Below are 23279 nucleotides of genomic sequence, written 5' to 3'. Positions count from 1 at the left end.
ACACCAACTACCATTTGTAAAAAATTAATTTTTCTGAGAATGCGCAAGTCTTCCCGGAGATGTAGTGAATATTTGAAGTTGGTTCCTACCATTGAATTTATAGATAGTTATAAATTCAATGGTTCCTACCTTTGATTATATGTATAGGTACTACTGATGGATAACGCATTCACTTAAAATGTATGTTCCAAAAAAAGAGATAGACTTATGTTTGTACCAAATCATTATGCGCATGATGCTTACCAGGGGTTGGAACCCATATGAAATATAGGTTCCGGTTCCGCACTTTTTAGTAGAATTATTTTTAAGGGTTCCGGTACCGGTTTCGGTTAGTTTTTTTTTCGGTTTTTAAGAGTTCCAACAAAAATAAATAAAATGATTATTTAAAAATATAAATTATTAATTATAGAAAATAAATAATACACAAAATTAAAGTGTGTACATTATTCTTTTGCATAAATATATTCATTAGGTATAATTGAAACTTATGTTTAGCTTACGCATTTCGTTTCACCTCTGTCAACTGCCTGTCATTTTCTACGTAGCTGTAGTTTCAACTATTGCTTTCCTCATACACTCTTCAACTCTCTACGGTTTTTGGTTCAATTTCGCTCACTTTAAAATGCAATTTCTACAACTTTTAACGTAGTTCAGAAGGCAAGATTTTATTTTTGGTCATCAAGTCGATAAAGGAATCGGTCATCGGCGATAAAGAATTAGAGCCGATATGACGTGTACTTTCCAGAAAGTATGATATGCTGACTCTCGAATTCTCTAGATCGTTTCCTTTGCTACCTTGAAATGTAACGTGTCTACTCTTCCTACAAGAGAGACAGAACCGAAAAATACCGAATCCTTGGCACTAATAACGGTACCGGTCCGGTTATCATAATACCTTAAATAACGGTTCCGGTTCCAACCCCTGATGCTTACGGTATAAACTTCGCGCGGGAATAGTAGTATATAATCAAAGGTTCCTACATACATACATACCATATGTCTATGCAATAGTTTTGTTGGAACACTTTTCATTTTACGGTGATCAAGTAAACAAAACAAAAACTGCGTTAAAATGAGTAATGAAGACGAAACGATTTTTGATTACGATATAATAAAAAGGTATTTTTGTTAAATATGTGTATGTTTTTGAGATATCGAAATGTGTCTATATCGCAAACTTCAGTTTTAACCAAACAAGAAGTCAGACAGTAAGAACACAAAACACGTAACCTCCCGAAGCAGCCTGGACGTATAACGCCACTTTGTTGTTAATAAACCTTTATATCTCTATAAAAAATATTGAGGCAAAATTTGGTAGCTATTTAATCCCCAACATGAAGATGTGGAAGCACTAACGAAAAATGAACTACAATTATTTGCGCGTGCGCCAGATGGACGTGGTGGGGATTCAAGTTGAGACAACATTGAAACTACTGAACACAGGATTGCTGTTTTGTACTGCACGATAAAAAAATTATTTCTTAGTGATAATTTTTGAATCTCATTTTTACATATTAGTTGTTCTGGTAGCATAAAACACTTGTTTTGTGCTTTTCAAGTGTTTTATTGATGTCCTCCCACCAATCCGATATCTGCTGTACTGCTTGACTTTCATGCTAACCATAGCTGTGGGTTGTGGAACTAGGAATTAAGGTCTTATTTATTTATTGAAAATCAACAATATAAATACAAGTGACAAATGTTTGTTAATCCTTTAATTACACATCTCCCAAGATCACGTCAGATTTTGAGTTGTGGTGTGCATCGTTCAAATGTATAATTAGCGCATTTTTCAAACCATGTTGGAAAGCCCTATTATGGTCACCTAATCCATGCCGTATGTCCGAAGCCTTAATTACTCCTACAGTTTTCAAAATACTTAGTTCATTCTTTTTGCATTCGGTAGCTAGTTCTGTCACCCGAATCAAGAAAAATCTTTACAATTAATTTGCACATGCGCAACGCAATTCCATCCTTATTTATGGAGGTATTTTTTTGAAGTTGTAATCAAAAATTCTTTTAGTAAAGGCAGACATATCGTGTATTTTAAACAGCAATGCCAAGTTTGTTATTATAAGAATATTTAGTTTTTAACTTATTTTCCATTGTCGCATAAATAGTCTGTTACATGTCCTTTCGGGAAGTACTGTTTGTGGTAAATGCACTAGTTACTTGCCTTAAGGCGAAAACCTTTTTTTCATTTTTCAAGTAGGTATACCACCATATGTCTGCAAATTTTCAAGTAAAAATGCTGAAGTTATTTGTGTGTAAGATGGCGACGTTTCATTTCTCTCATGTACATGTATATCCATTTAGCCATTTTCATTCCATTTACTGTAGGTAATAACTATACGGACCGGACTTATATGCATGAAAATACGTCAGAAATGCACATATATATGCACAAACAATCATTGAAATTTCTTTAATTCAACATTTTCCCCAGCCAACAATCGACATCTCATTTGTTGAACTTGAAAATGTGCTTGCATTATCAATTAATGCTGAATTGAACACCGCCGACGTTTTATAATTTCACAAACTTGGGGCCCAATTTTTTTTGTATTTCATATATTTTTTTATTCTTTTCTTTTTCTATTTGTTTTTTTTTTCTATTTTTATTGTTTTCTTTTGTTCTGTTTCTATTTTATAATTTTTATTTTATTTGATTTGTTTGATTGTTCCAATTACTACCACTGGAAACTTGTTTTGCAATAAAAATGGTTTAAAAATTTAATAAAATGCTAATCTTTCTTAAATATGCATACAAAAACTCCAAAAATGCAAAATATGCACTATTTTCTTTGCGCCAATGTGATTCATTTTTATTAGTTCGTGAAAATTATTGTTTTATTTTGAGCTGCATACAATATTTACGTAATGCATAAAATCATGAAATCCAGTCTCTAGCAAGCACATTCAAGTCACCTAACTCTGCTGGAGCCTTATGCAACGTGCCGAACTTTAGGTTCGTGTGTGATCCATACTCTGAAGCAGTATTGTTACCTAGCTCTTGTGCCCAGTGAAAGCTTTTGAGCTAATCATGGTAGGTTACAGATCTGTACCTATTTTTATTCGCATGTCTTATATATAACTATTTACTACTATACTTTGGTTATTACTAGGTACATGAATTTTAACGAACACTTTTCCCCATGTGAGTAATATTAGGGACGCAGAAAAACTGTGACGAAAATACGTTACAATTACATAGAATTGGGTTCGAATTTTTTTTGGGTATAAATTCATTTTCGTCGCCATGTTCTAGTATTTCAGGGACTTAGATGCAATTTTTAATTTTCACCTCAATTTATATAGGACACTGTTCTTTAGTGTGTTTATCTCTCAACCGCATTATTACTACCATCCGTTATAATTTATGTCCAGTTTGCACACTGTGAATCTCTTTTTATCAGAGTTTAGTGTGTTTATCATTGTGGATGTGGATTATACAAGGCTGTTTCAAAATAAAATCCAGGGTGGCTTTTGGTTCCATAAATTTACTAATCAACAACTCATTTCTCTCGCTGCTTTTCAATTGGCTTCTTTCATTTGTCAACTGATGCTTCAATTCCATCCGAGAACAACTTATTTGCCATCCAAATTGTTTTTTAAAGTGGTCATCACTTGACACTAAATCGGGAGAGTACGGTGGGTCAATCACTGTAAAACCGAGGCTTAATTATTTGTTGTTATATTCGCACTATATTAGAAATAAAACAGCTAGTGAAAAAGTCCACACCGTTTCGTCCTTATTCCTGATTTCAGAACATCCTTTAATAAGCTTCTAGTAATTAGCTCTACAGCCTTGAGCTCGATAATGTCAAAAACGACAACACTGAGTTTTTTGGTTTTGGTAACGATGCCACTTGACTGGTTCCCAGATTGATAGTGGTGCTCTCAGCTTTCGTACTGTCCAGAAAAGCTTCCCCGTTTTTGTCATATCGCTCAAGTAGAGCAACGCATGCTTGAACCCTGAGTTCATCAATCAGTTGCTTATTTCGCCTATCTTGATAAATAAGTTCTTGCACTACCGCAAAGTTATCCTCAGACATGATTCACACTTTCAATCGCCGTTTTTAATACATTAACCCACTTATAAACACTGGAACCAGCAACACCGTATGAAGATACGCATACACTATTTTTTATGTATTTCGAAGTGATTTACATCCTCAGCAGTTAAAAAACATACGTCATGTGCGCACTTCCTCATTGATGTAATACCAAGCAAAGCCATTACAAACAATGATAGTTGGATATTATACAGCCCCAATCCGCATTTCATTTGAAACAGCCTCGCATGACTGGATGAATTCGCATATAAACAAATTTGAAGCACATTTACTTTTATTATACACTCTACTAATTACTATTAAACCAAACTTGATTATAATGCAACAAATCCTGAATTTCACCATGGCTCCTCGTACCGTGCAGACATCTGTAAAGAAACTCGATTATATCTTCGTAAGAGTAAACTTGTCACAAGAGTATGTGGTGAAGTGCAGCTCTGAGTAGTATCGTTTGATAATCATTTCAATACATTGTTCGTCTTTATGACGCAATGAAGTTAACATATTTGATTGACCTGCAAGTTGGCACTATGATGACACAGTTTATAAGAGACACTACATTACATTATAATAATGTTATTGATGTTGTGGATTCAACCACCTCACACGTCTTAGCTCTACACAGATAACATGTATAGTGTTCCTAGTACTATTCAGTAACAGTTGTCTATATTAACTAAACTTAGTGCAATACTAAATTTAATTCAATATACAATATTACTGTATCTTCTGCTCCCAATTCAGTTGAGGAACACTAACAGCTAAATATGTGTACACAATGTCTAGGCAACTTTCACTTGAGATAGCCCAAGAGTTGATCTTGCTGTCACTTTAGAATTCCTAAAAGCGAATAATACAGGGATCAACTTAGGTACATCTAAGTGGAACATTAAAAGAATAAAATATGAACAACATATAATTACAAATTATGGATGACTTCATTTAGAGTGGTTGAGTAAAATAATAACTTATTACAGACTAAAATGTAACATAAAAATGTTTCATCAAAAATATATGCTTGTTATTTCAATATGTATGCTCCGTACATTTTTAACCAAACACCATATGATCTATATAAAAAACAAATTGGTTGCCGTGGTTTCTGTTTGGTCGCATAACCAGAGCTACACTACACTTTATGGCATTTTTTTTAATCGAGGAGAATACATAAGACTGTCTTATTCTTCGCGTTCGGCGTCAAAGTGCTCCATGTATAGGAGACCAAGATTTTTTTTACAAAAAAGAAGATCCACTTTTACTTACAGAATAATTCTCTTCCATTTCATCCATTTCATCATCGAACTGAATTCGATAAGACGAGCGACCTTCATGGACGAGATCCGGGTTCGTCTTGCGTGGCATACGAAAAACATCTTGCTTCGTTTTACCAACGAGAACGCGACGTGTATTTTCACGTCTCCGTTGCGATTCAATTTTTCTTTTTTTCTGAATTTCCATAGGCAACGTGCTGATCAGTTCACTCCTTTCTATTAGAAATATCAAGTTTCATTATTTTATAGTTCAAATATTCCACGTTTTGAAGAAAAAGAGTTTTACGTCGAGATTCTAAAATAACACGCCAAAATCTATCAAAATAAAATTCGATTACTTTTTTAATAATTAAGTGCAGGTTGTGTAAGACACATTCTATTGTACTTGATGACTATTAACATTCCATATTTTACTATTGCTAAGCTTTTGTGAGTCTATATCTATATCTAATTATAAAATCCTGAACATCAAGGAAAACTTCTATTCAAACGAGTTCGTCTAAATTTAAGTACCAAGTACATTTTTGTAAGTACTTAAGTCGTACCCTTCACTGTTAAAATAATAATTTGTCATATTTATTAAAAAAGCAATCGGATTTTCTAAACAACAGTGTGTACCCTGTTATCTACATTACCTCTATGGTAATATACAAAATACATGCATTGTAAATTATACATTTAACCGAGACCTAGGTAAACTACAAACCAAGCACGGTCGTGGAAACACAAGAGTCATAGTAACGTGCGAAATTTGCGTTTTTCGTGTTTTCTACCAACACTGCGGCTCAGATTGGTAGAGCGTTGGGCTACATAGCCGGATGTCGAGTGATTGGATTATTTTGTGAAAGTTAACCAATCGAATTTCTTCATTCGGTTAGCTAGCCTGAACTGACCTTGAACTATCTTGATACAACTGGATCTAAAAAATACTTGTAGGTATACAGGGTGTTACATGACCGTATGTAAAAAAAATTGGGTGATAGAGGGGATCAAGACAAGTATTTTTTCCAAATAAACCGAGACTCCAACGTGTTTCGTTTGAGAGCCACCCCCAAAGAAGTGGTGAAATTTGGATTTCTTCTTTAATTTTTATCTCAGCACCATAAGAGTTACAAAGATGGGTAGCACTTCTTTGAATTGGTTTTAGGGTATGCTCTGTCCGATTTTTAAAATTTTTTTTCAAAATTCCTACCACGAAAGAGCGCACCCCTACTTGGGGGTGCGAAAAAAACTGCAATTCTTAGCCGGACAACGAAAATGGGAGAGAATTCCACGAAATTTGTTGTGTACATACTTGATGAGTTAAGGAACAAAATTGTCGAACAGTTTTTTTCAAACAAAAGTTAAACTCATTTGAAGATTGAGCCTTCGGGTTACAAAGTGTCCCCCGCCTACTAGTGAGTGATCTAATTTCGCATGTAGTTAATTACAAATGTCGCAAATTATTTGTATTCAAGTCTGCAAATTCGATTCCAAAAATTCCGTGGGTGGTGGGAAAATGCTTTTTAAGTAGAGTTCCATTACAATCAATAAGCATTATTGCAAGTATCGTAATATCGACTATGGTTGCTGAGAAAAAAATTAAAAAAGCAATCCAAATTTCACCACTTCTTTAGTGGTGGCTCCCAAACGAAACACGTTGGACCCCCGGTTTATATGGAAAAAGTGCCAGTCTTGATCCCCTCTATCACCATACTCAAAAGATTGACAGTACGATACCAGTACTTCATCTTCAAGGACTATCAAGCTCATGTGGTCTCCATGAACGTGTCAAGCTGTAATTTACATAGGACTCAGTTTAACAGGTGTCTATGTAAATATTAAATTATGACGGAACATTACAATGGTATAGAATGACGAATTGGTCACCGATAATAAATATTTGCTTCTGACTGCACCCGACTTCACTTAGAACACAGTGTATATTGAGAAATGCTCTGAATGGAATAAAAGCACGCGTATGAAGTTAGACATAACTTTGTTAAAGTGCAGTAACACAACATTTTTCATAAATAACAGACTGTTCCACATTGATCACAATATAAATAGAAATCTACCTTACATCTTTACCACACATTGCTAGCTGCTAAATAATTCCTTTGCGATGACTAATTAATTAATATCTAAATTGACACATTTCTTAAAAGGGATTATTAATATGTCACAATTGGAATAAACTAATTTTCTGTAACCTGCCTGCATCAACGCCACTGATATTTTAAAATGGCACTGATCAGAAACGTTTAAAAGTATACAGGGTAGACCATTAGTGCGTGGGTGGAAGATTGTGGGTTTATTAATGCACATATACAAAATTCATTGTCAAGGCATGTTGAGGGACTCTTAGGCTACAACCTAAAAATGTTATCAAAGAAATTGCAATTGTTATACAGGGTGATTTATACCGAAATTAATTTTTTTAAATGCAACCGCTGTATATTGTTGCATATGCGATGTACTAACATGCGCCAAACGAGCGAAATTAAACATTCTTTGTGTTATAAGAACTTTTTTAAATGAAATTAGCAAGTTTTTTTTATTGCATCAAAAAATTAAGGATTTGATTACCTTTCTAATTATATACCTAAGCATGTCAGTATTTCCCGAGGTTTTTTTACGCATTTTTGGCAATTTGTAATAATTCAGTGTTTTCCGATTTTCGAATCCTCTCAGTAATTAGTAATCTGTTAAAAATTATTATCTATTATTATTAACAAAACAAAATCTCATTCATGTTGTGCATAGCTCATTTTAAGAGATAAAAATGAATTTTGCATGTAAATCAATGCGTGAGCTTAAATTAATAAATTTGAACAAAAAGCCATATTGGAAAAACAAAATAAAATTAAAAATATCTGCCAGTTTGGTTCGTTGGCATTTTCAATTCTGTTGTTGATTGTCAGAAAAATGGAATTCGAAAAAAATAACTGAGACAGTGCTCTTTACTATGTATTTTAAGTAGGAACTTTTTCCTCTTTCAAAATGTTGCAGTGCACATTGTAAAAGGAATGTGGTTTGAGCACGATGGTGTCCCACCTCATTTTTCTAAACATTAAAGAATGACTCAATCAACAATTTCCCGGGAGGTCGATAGGTCCAGGAGGCGCTATAAATTGATCAGCGCGTGCTCGATATATATTACACCACTGGACTTCTTCTTATGGTGATATGTGAAAGGAATTGTATACAAAGAAGTACCATAATAACACAAGAGAATATGCAAATGCGCATTTGTAATGTTTTCTCATTCGTAACGCCAACTGTAGTTTGTTGTGTGAAGAAATGTTTTTCTAAACGCATCAGCAAATGTTTGGTACAGCGCGGGAGACATAACTTATTAAAATAATTGTTTTTTTAAATTTTGGTTTTTGCGGTTTTTGAGATTTTGTTTTGTGTGTTGTAATTGTTCTATAAATTGGTTTTTATAATTTTGAAGGGCCTACTAATTTCTGAGGGGGTTTGGAAATCGAAAAACACTGTAAATTATCAGAAAATGTTGAATTAAAAATATGTAAAAGGTAAATATCGACATACTTATATCGTTAGAAAGGTAATCAAAACCTACATTTGACGTAATAAAAAAAATCGTAGTTCTATTTAAAAAAATCAAGTCACCTCTGATTGAAGCTAAACGGCTCATTTTAGATATCATGTGTAATACATCAAGTCACACTAAAATTGACCAAGGAATCGAATTATGCAATAATATACAGTTTTATTTAAAAAATGGAATCATCCTGTATAACAATTGCAATTTCATTGAAAATATTTCTAGGTTGTAGTTGTAGCCCCGACAATGAATTTTGATGATTTTTTGTGCGTTCACCCATGCACTATTGGCCCACCCTGTATATTACGTCATTTAATTTTCCAAAAGAAGTCTTGTTCTTCTCTTATTTGGAGTTTACATATATAATGGATATATAATGTGATTATACATACTTTCTCGCAGAATCGCAAACTAAACATTAACATCATACAGGGTAGTGTGGGTAATATCCGAAATAGACTAGACTTGGACTTTTACAGATTTCCTACCTAACAAATAATTGTTCATTATCTATTAGTACACTCAACGAACGTAGTCACATGCACTATTTGTGGAAAATATGTAAAACCGTTGAATCCATGCAGACGTTTCTTTGCCAACTGTAAGATTTAAGCATTTATTATTGATTCCTGTATGAGTGTAACCTTTTAATATCTCATCTCTCAATTTAAGTGGATTAAGGTGAACTATGAAAACCAGCCAGCAATTATCCTAGCTTGTCTCCTAACAAGTTTCCTTTTATTTTTATGTCCATCTTCGTCTCAGACAAGAAAATTAAAGAAACACATTTACCTCCAGTGACTGTCGCGTCTAATGATGACACATTTTTCACAAGAATTTTTAACACATTGTTATTCACTGTCAAAAAACTAAGTTTTATCACATTTTAACAAGAAGAATTGCAAAAACACATCGATTTACATGACAAGATGCACACTTAGTATACCACCATTTAATTTATTCAAGCCATACGATTCTCTGTATTGTCCGATCAAAAAATATTTTAATAAAACTGCAAGAAAATAGAAAATGAATGAATTTTACCATTTGCGTTTATTGTTTACAAATCTATTTTACTAAATAGCCACAATGAGCTCCATCAAATCCTTAAGCGATATTAAAAAACTTCGTGTCTCTTAATTCATACACATTTCCAGGTTGTATCTTGTACACAACTGTTTTTAAAGGTCGCAAAGGAAAAATCAGTCCAAAACTTTCTGGCCATTCTATTACACCGTGTCAATCAGCTTAAACAACCACAGCGGAATGTGTAGCATAAACTGTTGCAGTTTTTCTTCAATTAGGAGGATGACTACAATTTTATCCACTTGGTTCTCCAAAAATTTTCCAAAACCATCTTCTTAAAATATGTAAATCTCATAACCCGCATTTGTGAAAGTTGACAAAAGATGTGCTTCATGAAAGCAAATTTTATTGTACAAAATTAAGATATTCTACCATTGTTTCTTCATTAATCACTAATCCTGGGCATCCTGGCATCGTTTTTGCAAAATTTGTATCTATATGGAAAATCCTAATTTTTTTTGCATTTTGTAACTTACTAACACATTGGTTAATTTTTGCACTTATGGAATTGGTGTAGGATATGCAGCACATTACTCAGCCACTCCAATTTTGCATGCTTCATCAAAAATTCTTGACTTTCTTATTGGCGGGTTGAGCTTCTCTTTTCTATGCGCACATCGATTTTCAAATCAGCACAAATAGATTATCATTTTCTTTCGCCTACGATGTAATCCCAGTTTTACTAAACTAATTAAGCCAACTCTAATGACAATAATTATCAAACACTAAATAATAAATAACGAACTAACATTAAATAAACAGACAGAATGAAATGCTATTTTGATGCAGCTGAGAAAATAACCAGCATTGAAATTGAAGGTGAGGCTTATGTGATTCCTACAATTCTCAGACCTTCTATTGTGCATAGGTTATCTAAGATTCTCAAAAATACCTGAAGCCTATGCGCATGCGCATATCAACAAGATTTTTCTTGGTCCCAGACATACGCTGTCACAGGTTACTGGAAGGGTATTGATAATCAAAACTCGTGCCGCCTAACGTAGGCTGTGGTAGGTATCCTCATCTTTTTCTGGCACATTGTTTGTATAATCATCCTTGTCTGGTACGTTGTTTTGTAAAACGCATAAACGCCATGTGAGTGAAACACAATGAGGTATACCTACCTCTACCCATCTCTTTCGGCACGGCGCCCTTGCAACAACTGTTTACGGGCGATACCATTCCAGTTATGAGTATCTAGTTCAATGGTCCAAGATAAGAATGTCTATCATTGGGATCTCGGAAACAATAGAAGATACGAAGATGGTCAAATTACATACAAGTTGCGCAGTTAAAGAGACATTATCATGCTGTAAAGAAAAAAACAGAAAATTCCAATTACTTCCGAAGATATGCCAGAAAAGCGAAATTTTCCGATTTTGTTTTTATTTTTTCCTACTGTTATTTGAATAGATACAAAACAAGTATAAATTGTGCACAACTCTTGCGCAGATAAAGTGCATTTTTTTTAACTGAAATAGCTTTTGTTTTGACATTACCAATAGATATATTTCTTGCAGACGTCTCAATCGCCCTTTGTGAGTACTCTCTTCCGACAATCCGTTCTTGAGGTATAAGGGAATATACCCGATCACGATAAGAGATCGAGGAGGAGGGCTATGGTTGGTAGAAATTAATTCCTTTCGTTGAGACCTTTCATTAGAGTACCATGAAAGATAAAGAGGACAGAAAGAAGGGCAGTAGTTAGTAGAAAACGGTTTCTTTGTAAAATTAAATAGAAAAGTTGATATAATCATGTTAAAAAAAACATAAATTATTATTAATGTAAATAAAAGACGAGAAGACCCCATAGAGTTTAATTTTTTATTTTATTTTAGAATAATTTTTGTATTTAAAAAAATTAGTTGGGGTAACTTAAAGATAAAATAAATTCTTTAAATATAAAATCATTGATTTATGAATTTAAGAGACCTTTAATTAGAATACAATGAGAAAACATTAATTTTTAAGCCCCCCCCCCTCCCCTCAGGCCCCGTCGCTCACTGATCTCGAAAAATAGTCGCACGGGAAAGTTATAGTTTATACAAACCAATTTATTTCCATGAGACCTTTCATTAGACTACCATGAAGGGCAGAACATGTGTTTACCCCCCCCCCCTCCCCATTTCCAGGACTCAAGGACCATTTCTCTAGAAGTAGTTCAAAACGGTAGAAGTGGGTCCGGACGGATGGACGTACAAAACGCAAACAATAGCACATTTTTTTAATTCTTAAAAATGCGTTAAAAATTAAAAAAAACACTTTCTCATTGCCACTACAAAACAGCGTTGAGAGACTTTCAATACAACGTTTCGTTTTGAAGGAATCATGAACTTTATTTTTTTATATGGTCCGTAAAAAAGTTCATACTGTATCAAGTAGCATTTGTTATTCCGAATAAAATGATGTATGGCACAACAGCATAATCATGCAAGAATACCTATTGGAAAAATTTCCTATTTTCCAGGAAGTTTTGTTTTTAAATGCGACACCCTGTATATTTCATTGTTATCGGACGCAGAATAAAGAACTACATAAGAAATGTAACTAAGGTTTTTGTTTTATGCGAAAAGTGATACAAAAATTAAAATAAGAAACACTACAAATTGTATCATCGTCCGACTAAATTGGAAGTCGAAAAAAGAAGACTACCATGTGGGTATTGCCAGTGCAACCCACTCACATAGACAGATGAACAGACTACCTTTGAAGTCGATATTTTTATTTTAATATTTTTTAACCAAAAATGTGCTGGTGACCAAAAATACACATGGATTACTTCTTGCGCATCGAACAATAAAACATGGCCTTTTTTCTAAGAAAATGGGTGCATAAATAACGATTTTAACATCTTCTGCATAAAAATATTTTCGGCGCTAAAACTGCACATGGATCACTTCTTGAGTTTAGTCTTTTTCCCAAGAAAATGGATGCTTAAGATTGAAGCTCGACTGCGGTACTAAGGATCCCTGGTTCGAATCCAGGTTCGGACGTGGATATTTGTAAATGTATAGTGGGTTGGGTAGGTAGAACAGCCTTGACTGAAACCCCGTCCACTTAAAATAAAGGCCAAAAAAATTAAAAAATAAATAACGATTTTGGTGAAGGATATCAAAGTTAATTTTTGATAGCTGCACATCTGGAACGCCTAAGCTTTCATATAGCGAAAACCCGAAGTCAATATGAGGTCTCGAGACTAAGCTATAACGTTCCGTGGATTTTTTACTTACCCTGTATATTATGAGTATACAAATCAATTTATATTGTTACCGTTTTAGAATATGTAATGAGAGCTAAAGGTGCTCATTGCTTCCATGCCCTGAGCGTACTCTAGGGTGGTCCTTCGAATTTGAATGTCAAGGTCATTGGTATTAGGGTCGCCCCTGAGACATCGCACCAGCTTGACTAAGATACAATACGGGCGAGGAAACGGTACCCGCATTCTTTACGAGTGTCACCTACTCGTCCAAATTAAAGAAGTGAATCCTGACCAAGCATGGGCGCAACACTAGAGCCGTTTTCCTACATGTGTCCTCAAATTGTGAGATAGCTCGTGTGATGTTGGAGCGGGCAACTATAATCATGATGGCAGTACAACGAGCCCAAAAAAGGAGGCCTATGTGCGCGCGGACGTATGTTCACCCCCCGCTTCAAATCCAGAAAGGAAACCAATTGGGAAAGCAATGTTGCTGTTTTCATTAACCTTTTGCAAAATGACTTTGAAAAGTGTAGTGGTCCAGCATATCCAGTTCGTCGCATTAAAAAATGTTATATTGTTGAGTATCTCAGTAACCCTATGCTCAATTGTTTTTCTGATTCAACTATTGCAAACAAAATTTACATTTGTTAATTTAACCAAGCTCTAGCTCATAATAAAAAAGTGTAGCAGTGGAACACACCATATTAACTCTACAGTCAATTTTGGGATTACATTTCCAACCAATCCCTTCTTTCCGGTTTTACCCACACTATACAAATTTTATCATCGACTAACTAAAATAGAACGCCCTTAAATGCTATGTAAAACTCCACTATATTCAAATGCAGATATATAGCTACTCCATTCGTACGCCATGATTACTACGTAAAACACTTACCTCTTCTCTCTCTCGGTACATTCATGTGTTCTGTAGAATTTAGATATAAAAATTTATATAAAAAATTTAAATAAACTTACCCGCATATTCTTCTGGAGCATTTTGATAGACCTGCTCACCGGCGTTCTTATTTTCAAATATCTAAAACAATAAAAACGTTACTTAATGACAATCGAACGGGGAACGTTACTTTGAAAAATTCTTCTTTTTCCTTTTGAAGATCAAATCTTAGATTACTGGACGTTTTGGTGTTGCCAAATTCTCGACTAAACTCATTTGCACGACTCCGACCGGTTGAAGTACTTGGTAGTTCGGTTTGCATACGTGGAGCTTCACGTCTGTGATCGTCATAAGGATTATGCTGATTATGTGTAGGGCCTGGGAATGGTGCAGAAGGATAATTCGTAGCAAACTGCTGATTCTCGAAGAAATTATTATCAAACTGAGGAGAAGGCTCCCTGCGTTGAGGAAAATATGGGCCCGGTTCCACTACAGGAATGTGCATCTGGGTTGCATTTGGTGAAGGTCCAGAAGGAAATGAGTGGTGATAAGTATGCGAGTGTGAGTGATTGGGACCAAAATCAGGTGTGGGGCGAAAATGTTCGTGTGACTGGTTGGGAGGGAAACCGGAATGAGATGGATGATAATTAGAGGAGTGTGGATGGTTTGGAGGAGTTGGGTTATAATTAGAGTGTGAGCGTGCAGGAGGAACTGAGTGCTGATGTTTGGGAGCTGGAGGGGAAGGCTTCCTATGACTAGCAGTGTCCGAGTCAGCAGAAGGTTCTCCTTCTCCTATTATTTGTAGCACTTTTTTGTAGTATTTATTTTTCTCCATTTTTTCCAACTTAGTTGCCAATTCCTCTAAAAAGTCAACACGTCTCGACTGACTCTGTAAGCGATGAGACAAAGACTCCTTGGAAGATTTCTCACGAGCTCTCTCTCTATGTCTCTTAGAAGTCAATTCCGGCTTTAGCTTAAGGCTACGACTCCTAGAACGTTTTCTACGTTTTAAATCATGGCTGTACTTGCTGCTTCGATGCAGCTTCCTGCGCTCAGGACTATGACTTCTTTTCAATTCTGGAGAAGACATGTACCTAACAGTAAGCGGTGATCTTGTCTTGACATGAATTGGACTTCGACTATGTCTATTGCGATGTTTAGGCGAAGAAGATGACTTTTTATATTCGTGCCTTGTGAAAGTATATGAATCAACCTTTTCTACATTTTCACTTTTGTCTATTTCAAAGTCATCGATTTCAGAGTCAATATCAGACAGATTTTTCAAAAACATATTTTTTTCTGTATTAGGTCCACTATAACCACCCACTTTTGACCCTGTGTGACTTCCTGATTTAGACCTTGTGTAACCTTCTGATTTTGGGCCAGTATATCCTTTTGAGTTTGGCCCAGTGTACCCTTCTGACTTCGGCCCAGTGTAACCTGATTTTGACCTTGTGTAACTTTCTGATTTTGGCCCTGAATACCCTCTTGATTTTGGTCCATGGTACCCTTCTGACTTTGGTCCAGTGTAACCTGACCTTGACTTTGTGTACCCTTCCAAATTCAATTTTGTATAATCTTTCGATTTTGATTCAGTGTAACTTTCTGACTTACGCCTCCTGCGATCTTCTGATTCTGACCCAGTGTAGTCTGATTTTGGCCTAGAATGCCCTTTTGGCTTTGGCCCAGTGTACCCTTCTGATTTCGGCCCAGTGTACCCTTCGGATTTCGGCCCAGTGTACCCTTCGGATTTCGGTCCAGTGTACCCTGATTTTGACTTTGGGTAACCTTCTGATTTTGACATGGTATACTCTTTTGATTTTGGCCCAGTGTACCCTTCTGTTTTTGACTCAGTGTACCTTGATGACTTTGTGTAACTTGCTGATTTCGTCTCAGTGCAATCCTCTAATTTTGACCCTTTTGATTTTGACCTAGTATGCCCTTCTGATTTGGGCCCAGTGTACTCTTCGGATTTCGGCCCAGTGTAACCTGATCTTGACTTTGTGTAACCCTCTGATTTTGGCTCCGGGTAATGTTCTGATTTTGATTCTGTATGCCCTTTTGATTTTGACCCAGTATACCCTTCCGATTTTGCGCCAGTATGGCCTGATTTTACCTTTGTGTAACCTTCTGATTTTGGGCCCGAGTAATCATCTGGTTTCGATTCCGTATACCCTTTTGATTTTGACCCAGTGTGATCTGATTTTGACTTTGTGTAACCTTCTGATTTTGGTTCCGAGTAATCTTCTGATTTTGACGCAGTATGCCCCGAATCTGACTTTGTATATTCTTTTGATTTTGACCCAGTGTAACCGCCCGATTTAGACCTCGAGTAGCGTTCCGTTTTTGACTCCGTATGTCTTTCTGATTTTGGCTCTGTGTACTCTTCTGACCTGGACTCAGTGTAATCTCCTGATTTGGGCCTAGTGTAGCCATCTGATTCTGACCCAGCATAATCGTCCGATACCAACTCTACGTAATCTTCTGATTTTGGCTCAGTGTAACCCTCCAAATTTAGTTCACCGTAACCTTCTGATTCTGACTCAGAGTAATCCTCCGATCTTGGTTCTATATAATCTTCTGATTTTGGTCCTGTATAACCTCCTCGTCTCGGCCAGGCATACCCTCGTGTATATCCTCTTGTTCTTGGGCCCCTATAACCATAAGGTAACACATAACCTCTTTTATACCATGTATATCTCCCTCTGAAATTAGGTATAAAACCTCCCCTTCTAGGTCCAATATAGCCTCCCCTTCTAAACCCGGGATACCCTCTATATCTTTCCCTAGACCAGCGTTCACTCGAATAACGTTCTAAGGATCGACTTCGTTCTCCATAACTTTCACTTGATGATAATGAAAAACTGTGCGATCTGTGTCGCTTAAAATGTGGCCGACTTCCCTTTCGGAATCCGATCCTGCTCGCTAATTTCTTTTGTTTTATAATTCTCAGACCCTCATCGTCCTGACAGTCATCGTCACAAGATTCGACCATATCCAGGCCATCCATAAAGTCATCATTCGAAAAGTCGTCAAAGAAATCTGACGGAACATCTTCCTCAAATTCACAATTCGTAAGTTTACTTTTGATCTCTTCTTTGTGAGGCCGGGGAGTTACTTGTTTGGATTTAAAATCATCCTCACTATCCGACTCAATCAATTCCGTTGCGCTATTAATGGTAGTCATAATTTTGTTTGTATGACTAAAATTAGGTCACCAAGAAGTAATATTAGACACTTTTAAAGTTATGTGTTTAGTGCTGTTAAGAACTGAATTGCACGAGCTGAAAAAGACACCTAAAACATTAGGTTTTTTTCGTTTCAATAACACACTTCGGTCTCTAATGAGATTGTTTCTAAAAGATAATTTGAGGTTAGGTTAGAAACACAAAATATTTTTGGTTGTGGCTAAAGTCTCGTAGCGGAAGTCTATGAAACTCAGAAAAGGTATTTATATGTTCAAAATTTTTCGGCATGTACATAGGCAACACAGTGTGCAACTAGATGCTAAATATACTATAATTTTATTTTAGTTTCTGGTTTATATCTTCTTCAGTTTTCACTGGGCCGATACCATTTTAAATTTCTTTATGGAATCTTTCATCCTTTCTGTTTTATGCGCATTCTCTAATTTGCATTTTTCTATATTGTTTACATGTAGAAATCATTCGAATTGTGTGATAAAACCGTAAAATGTCAATTACTTCTTGTGTAGGTAACTACTGGTATTTCAGAGCCCACTGGTTTGTTTAAAATGGCACGCAAAAAATAATGTTTTAAAGATGCGGATACGGTAATGAGAAAGTAATATAGCGGGTGAATATTCCAAAACCTAACATAGGGAATTAACATGGGAAAAACGTTTTTTGCTCCCCATGTCAAGTAAAACTGAAAAAAGTTGGAGAGGAAGGGGGGAGCACGTCTAACCCTTATATTCTAATGAAAGGTTTCATTAAAAGGAATTGGATTCTACAAACTATACGTGTCCACTGCAGCTCATTTTTCGATATCAGTTATAGTAACTGTTGGAGGAGAAGGTGTTAGAAATTAGATTTATCTTGGTGGTATTCTAATTAAAGGTCTCAACCAAAGTAACTGTTTTCCACCAACTACCATCTTTCTCCCTTAATCAAAATCGGGTGGGGGCCGGGGGAAAAACTGGTTTTATCCTCTAATGATACTGGAATGAAAGGAACTTAAATTTCTACCCAATCCTCTTTTTTTGACCTCATATCATTGAGATTATAACTTGAACACGAAGTGTCGGGCTGGTAGACCTTAAAACTTTGGAGTGTCTACTATCTTGTAACTTAAGATTTATTAACATTTAAATTTCATTCTAAATCCCTTTGATTTTCAATTTCATGGACAACTGATGGCTCTATCGAATTCTTAGGTATCTCCATGTAAACCTCGCCAGTTACATTACCTCTGTAAAAAATTCGGTCTGCTAGTAAACCCGCCCAAAGTGTCTCATCAGTCCAGTACCGGCAGTTTTGTTTCGCAAAACTGAATTCATCTGTCGGGATCTTTGTCACCAACCTCTTGCAAAAAAAGCAACAAATATAATAGTATATTGGAAGACAAGTGTTACAATGTGACCTATTGTAATACGACAAAGCATTGTAACACGTGTTTTTCATACTATTTTTTCTATTTCGGAGCTTTAATTTAATTAAAAAGTATTACAAAAACTACAGGAAACTTTAGAATTAATATGTCTTAAGTTGGCAACACCATTTACGTTGACAAATTTTAAGTTGGCAGCGTAGATAAACACAACACTGACAATTGGAAACTTTAAATTCAGTGAATGGTAATTTTTTATTCGTAGATAAATTTATTTATGGTGGATGTGTGAACTGCTGATTTGGAATGTATTAAGTTCTTCATGTACCAAAAATCAAGGAAAACACATAAATTTTACGTACATAATTTTACCAAAAACAATGTTACAATGGAACTCATTGAAACACTGTTTTTGCCGAAAACAGTTGCACAAAATTCTCATTGTAACACCGAAATAGAAAAAATAATTTAAACCCTTCATTAAAGATTTATACTTGGAAACACTTTGCACAGATCGAGAGTTAAAATTGAGAGTAGGGGACATTTGCTAAATGAATTGTGACCACCATTTCAATAAACAAAATATATTAGGTACTTATTTATACACAAATTCATGTCATTGGTTCATCTGTTGCTCCACATGGCGTTTGAGTCACCTCTCTAGACTGAAATGTGTTTCGAACTGAAAAAAAAAATTATTAAACTCAGTTGAATAATAACTCAGTTGAATAATTAACATAAATTTATAAAAAAGAATAACCGTATTATCTTCGTTAACCCCAGAAAATACCTTAAAATATAAACGGCAATTAATAATAGGTACATTACAGTGTGTAATGCACCATATAAATCATATTATTGAGTACTACCAAATTATAGCAATCAAACATATCATTCATTGAAAGCCCCTGTATTTACGTACTTAAACTCTGTATTCAATACAATACATTACTGACTGAATGCCCAACGCATAAATCCCTCAATTAAACGTTAGGGGTTTCATTTTAGATTTAAGGTTTTTGTAACTGGTTTTTTTTGTCACGCGTGTTTATGAACCCAGTAAAGTTTGAGTCTCTGGTTAATTTAGGCAAGCCGCGTGCTTTTTTGTAAAAAAACGAAGATTCCTTATTCAATGCTATTGGCTACAGGATCGAGTCCATTTTTGTCGCAGTCGCATTTGCTTTAAACCCGAGGGTCAACCCTACCATCAGTAGTAATCACAGTAAATTACACGTCCATACAACCCCCCTACCTGAAAAATAGCCTCTGTAGGGAAAGGTAATTTTTTTCGGGTCAATGAAGATTAGCCTTATTCCAAACCATACAAAAACTCACCAGCGTCAGAATTTTGTAAATCGTATACCGAAAAATTATTCATTTTATTATCACCACCCGCAGCGATCACAAATGGCCAATCTGGACACAATGCCAAACAGTGAACCAAATTCATGCCAAAATCTTTGTCGGAAATCATACGGGGTTGATTACTTGCTGTATAATCCCACACCTTTACCAATCCATCAGCAGATGCGGTTACGAGAAACCCTGCATATCGATCACTAATATTCAAGCCGGTAACCTCCTTTTCGTGCGCGTCCGGTATAGTCCAAATAGGAGATTCTATCAAAAATTCAATTACACGTATAGTTCCTTTCAGTTTTCATAGCCCACCTTGTCTATAATCAAAGCAATGAATTACTCCAGTATTTGTTCCAACACAGAATGAGGAAGACTCTATTGGATTCCAAGCAAGCGATTCAACTTCACCGCTAGTTTGCCATGTTTTGTAATTTTCTGGATTGCTGCAATCAAATAATTTGACCGTGTTATCACAACCGCCTAAAAACAGAGATAAAACTTTGCACTGTCACTGTAAAAAAAACCTTGCCTGCGAGTAATGTTTGTGATTCATCTGGTTTCCATTCCAAACACTGCACTTTATCCGTAAAAGCGTTGATAGTGGTTGCAGGTTCTCCGGAATCCAAATCCCACAGCAAAATACTCCTGTCAACTGAGCCGCTAGCAAGCACATGATGAAAATTACTATTCCAAGCCAAGCTCAATACCGCGTCTGAGTGGCCTATCCTACTTAAACCTTTTTTTCTACTAGGTTTCCTTCCCAGCTTGTAAGCGGGTTCTATGCAATTAATTATGTCTAAATCCCAAATATCGATAATAGAATTCATGGACCCTATAGCACAGTAGTTCCCTGCAGAATGACCTGGTTCGTAGTCTAACCACTCCAAGCATAAGGGATATGCTGATAGACTAAAGTCGTGATGAACGTAAAGGGATTCTTCTGTCGGATTGTATACTAGAATGAAGCCAAAATGTCAACTTGCCCATTTAACATTATAGAATCAGTCTGACAATGAGACTGATTGGACAACATGCGTTAACACGTTAACCGCCAGATCGCCGGCGGGGTGAGATACTGTCTCCTACGGCAGTCGACTGCCACGCTTGCGCTGTCACACGCCGTGTAGCCGGCTGGCTTGGAAAAATAACATCTCCTATGTCAGCCGGCTGTATATATGGCGGCCAACATGTTAAAAACAAAAATACACAAAAAAAGATTTTCCCAAATTTGTGGGATAAGAGTTTAGAAACTATTTTGTACATTTCTGTAATTTATTTACCATAAATTTCTAATGTACTTGCATCCTCTTCTACTCTCCCCGCTAGAATTAGATTGTCATCAGGTTTGATTTCATCATCTTCTTTGTCAGAATCATCAGATTCCGAAAAGTGATCCTCTGCATCGCCATCGATTTCTGCCAAAGATCCAATTCCTAGCAGCTGTGCGGTTCCAGCTTCATCTGGAAAAAATGAAGTCTCTCATATTTATTTATTTTTGAGTTTATTTTTAAATGGGCGGGGTTTCAGCCAAGGCTGCTCTACCACCCCAACCCACTATACATTTACAAATATCCATGCCCGACCACGAATTTGAACCAGGGACCCTTAGTGACACAGTCGCACTTCCACACTACTGCGCCACACAGGTTAAAAAAGATACAGGGTGACAAATTACATTTTTCAGGTTGCAAGTGCCATCTAGTGGGATTTAGTACAGGTTTCTTTTTTAAATTATTGTATGAAAATCAGTTGTGTTGGTCCATTTTTTCCTGTTTGGTTGTTTCTAATTGTATGTGTGTCGTTTTATAACGGGCGATCAAAAATGAGTTGCTGTTGAGTCGCCTTTGAAGTTCAAGTTAAGTAAGTATTTCCCATGTAAACAAAAATTCCAAAGGTGACTCAACCGCAACTCATTTTTGATCGCATAGTATTATGATAGATTAAGCTACTATCATTAATTCGAGTTAAAGAAAGATAAATTAATTGTTGCATTTTCTCACGATCGCTATCCTCGCCTACAGGAGTCATTTTTGGAATTTATAAATTCCATTAATGGCTACATAAGAATAAGGTAGAAAGGACAGTTGATGGTCCAAACCGTAGCCAGACAAGCACAAATAAGATCCCCTTGTTCATGGCTGAGAAGGAATGCATTTGGAGTAAGTGCCAAGGATAACCGACCAAATTGAAAAGAATATAAGTGTGTGGAGCAGATCATGGAGTCCTCAAGCCCAAAAAGCTAAATAAAATCAGAGGGTTTTGGATGCGGCCACAAATAAAGAACCTCGTAAAGAACCATGGAGTGAGTCTCAATGACAATCTTTTCCCAGGTTCTAACATGCTGGACTTGCATTCACGGCTGATACCAAGAAGACTGAAAAACTAAAAATGGCGACGCCCTAACCGTTTACCAGAAAAGAGAATCAGATAACAAATAGAGGTAGCTTCATCTGTCTATGGCTAACAAAGTGCCTTGCCTTGAGATTGGTATTTTCGTTTGTTTTTAAAATCTTCACACCTTTTGAAATGTATTTTGTTATTACGAGTGGATTAGAATGCACGACGCATGATATCGTTTACGATGTAGAAAATACCGACCAAGCTCATGGAACCTGTGATCAGTGAAACTGAAGAAGCCGAAGAACTCCTAGAAGCTCCAAAGATGCCGAAGAATCCAGAATGATTGAAGGAGACAAGGAAAGCTGCAATTCTCATAAATTTCCAAAAATCAACCGAAAAAGCCTAGAAACAAGAAGAGAAGATGGAAACAGATGCGGCTTGAAAAGAAACCTATGGAGGATATAAAATCAAGGAAGTGAATACACAGACACAGATGACACCAATAAGTTGATGCAGAACAAGAAACCAACCAAGCCAAAGACTTCGAGTGATGTACCCAAATGCCACAAACATCACTCGTACATAAGATTTGCATTGAACCCTATCCATTCAAAAAATTTAAATATAGTATAGTTTAAGATCCCACATAAGGTCAACCTTCCTCCATCTGTTTGCTGAGTGAAATACATTTTTTACTTCAGAAACGATTATTTAAGTACTGAGGGCTGTACACGTTTTGGGAAGATTGTCAATATAAAGCACAATAAGCCATAAATCAACATTTAACTTTAATAAAGATACTGACATAATGCACATGCAAACCCGCACATAAAGTTACTAGATGTTCGAATGTACCGCAATCCATTGTACCAATGTGTTAGAAAGAGATAACAACAAAAGCGACCCAAAATGGCTGACTGACAGATTATTT

General features: G+C 35.9%; 2 protein-coding genes across 3 annotated transcripts; both read right to left on the bottom strand.

Annotated features, from left to right (window-relative positions):
- Positions 1–2675: 2675 nt before the first annotated feature.
- Positions 2676–17759, bottom strand: LOC116173104 (serine/arginine repetitive matrix protein 2-like). 2 transcript variants are annotated; one of them, XM_031490389.1, is made up of 5 exons: positions 14271–17757; positions 14161–14221; positions 14081–14110; positions 5340–5563; positions 2676–4444 (listed from the first exon to the last, which is right to left on the bottom strand). In XM_031490389.1, the coding sequence occupies exons 1-5, from the start codon at positions 17265–17267 to the stop codon at positions 4415–4417; spliced, it is 3342 nt and encodes a 1113-aa protein (XP_031346249.1). In that variant the 5' UTR covers positions 17268–17757; the 3' UTR covers positions 2676–4414. The 2 variants fall into 2 exon arrangements, with proteins under 2 accessions (XP_031346249.1, XP_031346250.1); XM_031490390.1 differs by lacking the exon at positions 2676–4444 and adding an exon at positions 4455–4916 and having other exon boundaries at positions 14271–17759.
- A 1458-nt stretch (positions 17760–19217) lies between these two features.
- LOC116174597 (periodic tryptophan protein 1 homolog) lies at positions 19218–22036 on the bottom strand. Its single transcript, XM_031492537.1, has 6 exons — positions 22009–22036; positions 21289–21486; positions 20538–20963; positions 20321–20488; positions 19985–20269; positions 19218–19331 (listed from the first exon to the last, which is right to left on the bottom strand). The coding sequence occupies exons 1-6, from the start codon at positions 22034–22036 to the stop codon at positions 19261–19263; spliced, it is 1176 nt and encodes a 391-aa protein (XP_031348397.1). The 3' UTR covers positions 19218–19260.
- Between the last annotated feature and the right edge of the window lie 1243 nt (positions 22037–23279).

The sequence above is a fragment of the Photinus pyralis genome, unplaced genomic scaffold (genome assembly GCF_008802855.1).
Source record: "Photinus pyralis isolate 1611_PpyrPB1 unplaced genomic scaffold, Ppyr1.3 Ppyr1.4_LG6, whole genome shotgun sequence".
Classification (NCBI taxonomy): domain Eukaryota; kingdom Metazoa; phylum Arthropoda; class Insecta; order Coleoptera; family Lampyridae; genus Photinus; species Photinus pyralis.
Note: the sequence above shows the minus strand (reverse complement) of the source record. Positions and strands in the feature narration are given on the sequence as shown.

Excerpts from the sequence above, each read along its gene's own strand:
- LOC116173104 (XM_031490389.1), bottom strand. The coding sequence starts at position 17,267 with ATGACTACCATTAATAGCGCAACGGAATTGATTGAGTCGGATAGTGAG. Across the intron at positions 5,564-14,080 it reads TGTACCGAGAGAGAGAAGAG|AAAGGAGTGAACTGATCAGC; the intron begins GTAAGTGTTTTA and ends TATTTCTAATAG. Across the intron at positions 4,445-5,339 it reads AAATGGAAGAGAATTATTCT|ATGTCTGCACGGTACGAGGA; the intron begins GTAAGTAAAAGT and ends GTTTCTTTACAG.
- LOC116174597 (XM_031492537.1), bottom strand. The coding sequence starts at position 22,036 with ATGACTCCTGTAGGCGAGGATAGCGATC. Across the intron at positions 20,270-20,320 it reads TTGCTTTGATTATAGACAAG|AATCTCCTATTTGGACTATA; the intron begins GTGGGCTATGAA and ends AATTTTTGATAG. Across the intron at positions 19,332-19,984 it reads TTTACAAAATTCTGACGCTG|TTCGAAACACATTTCAGTCT; the intron begins GTGAGTTTTTGT and ends TTTTTTTTTCAG.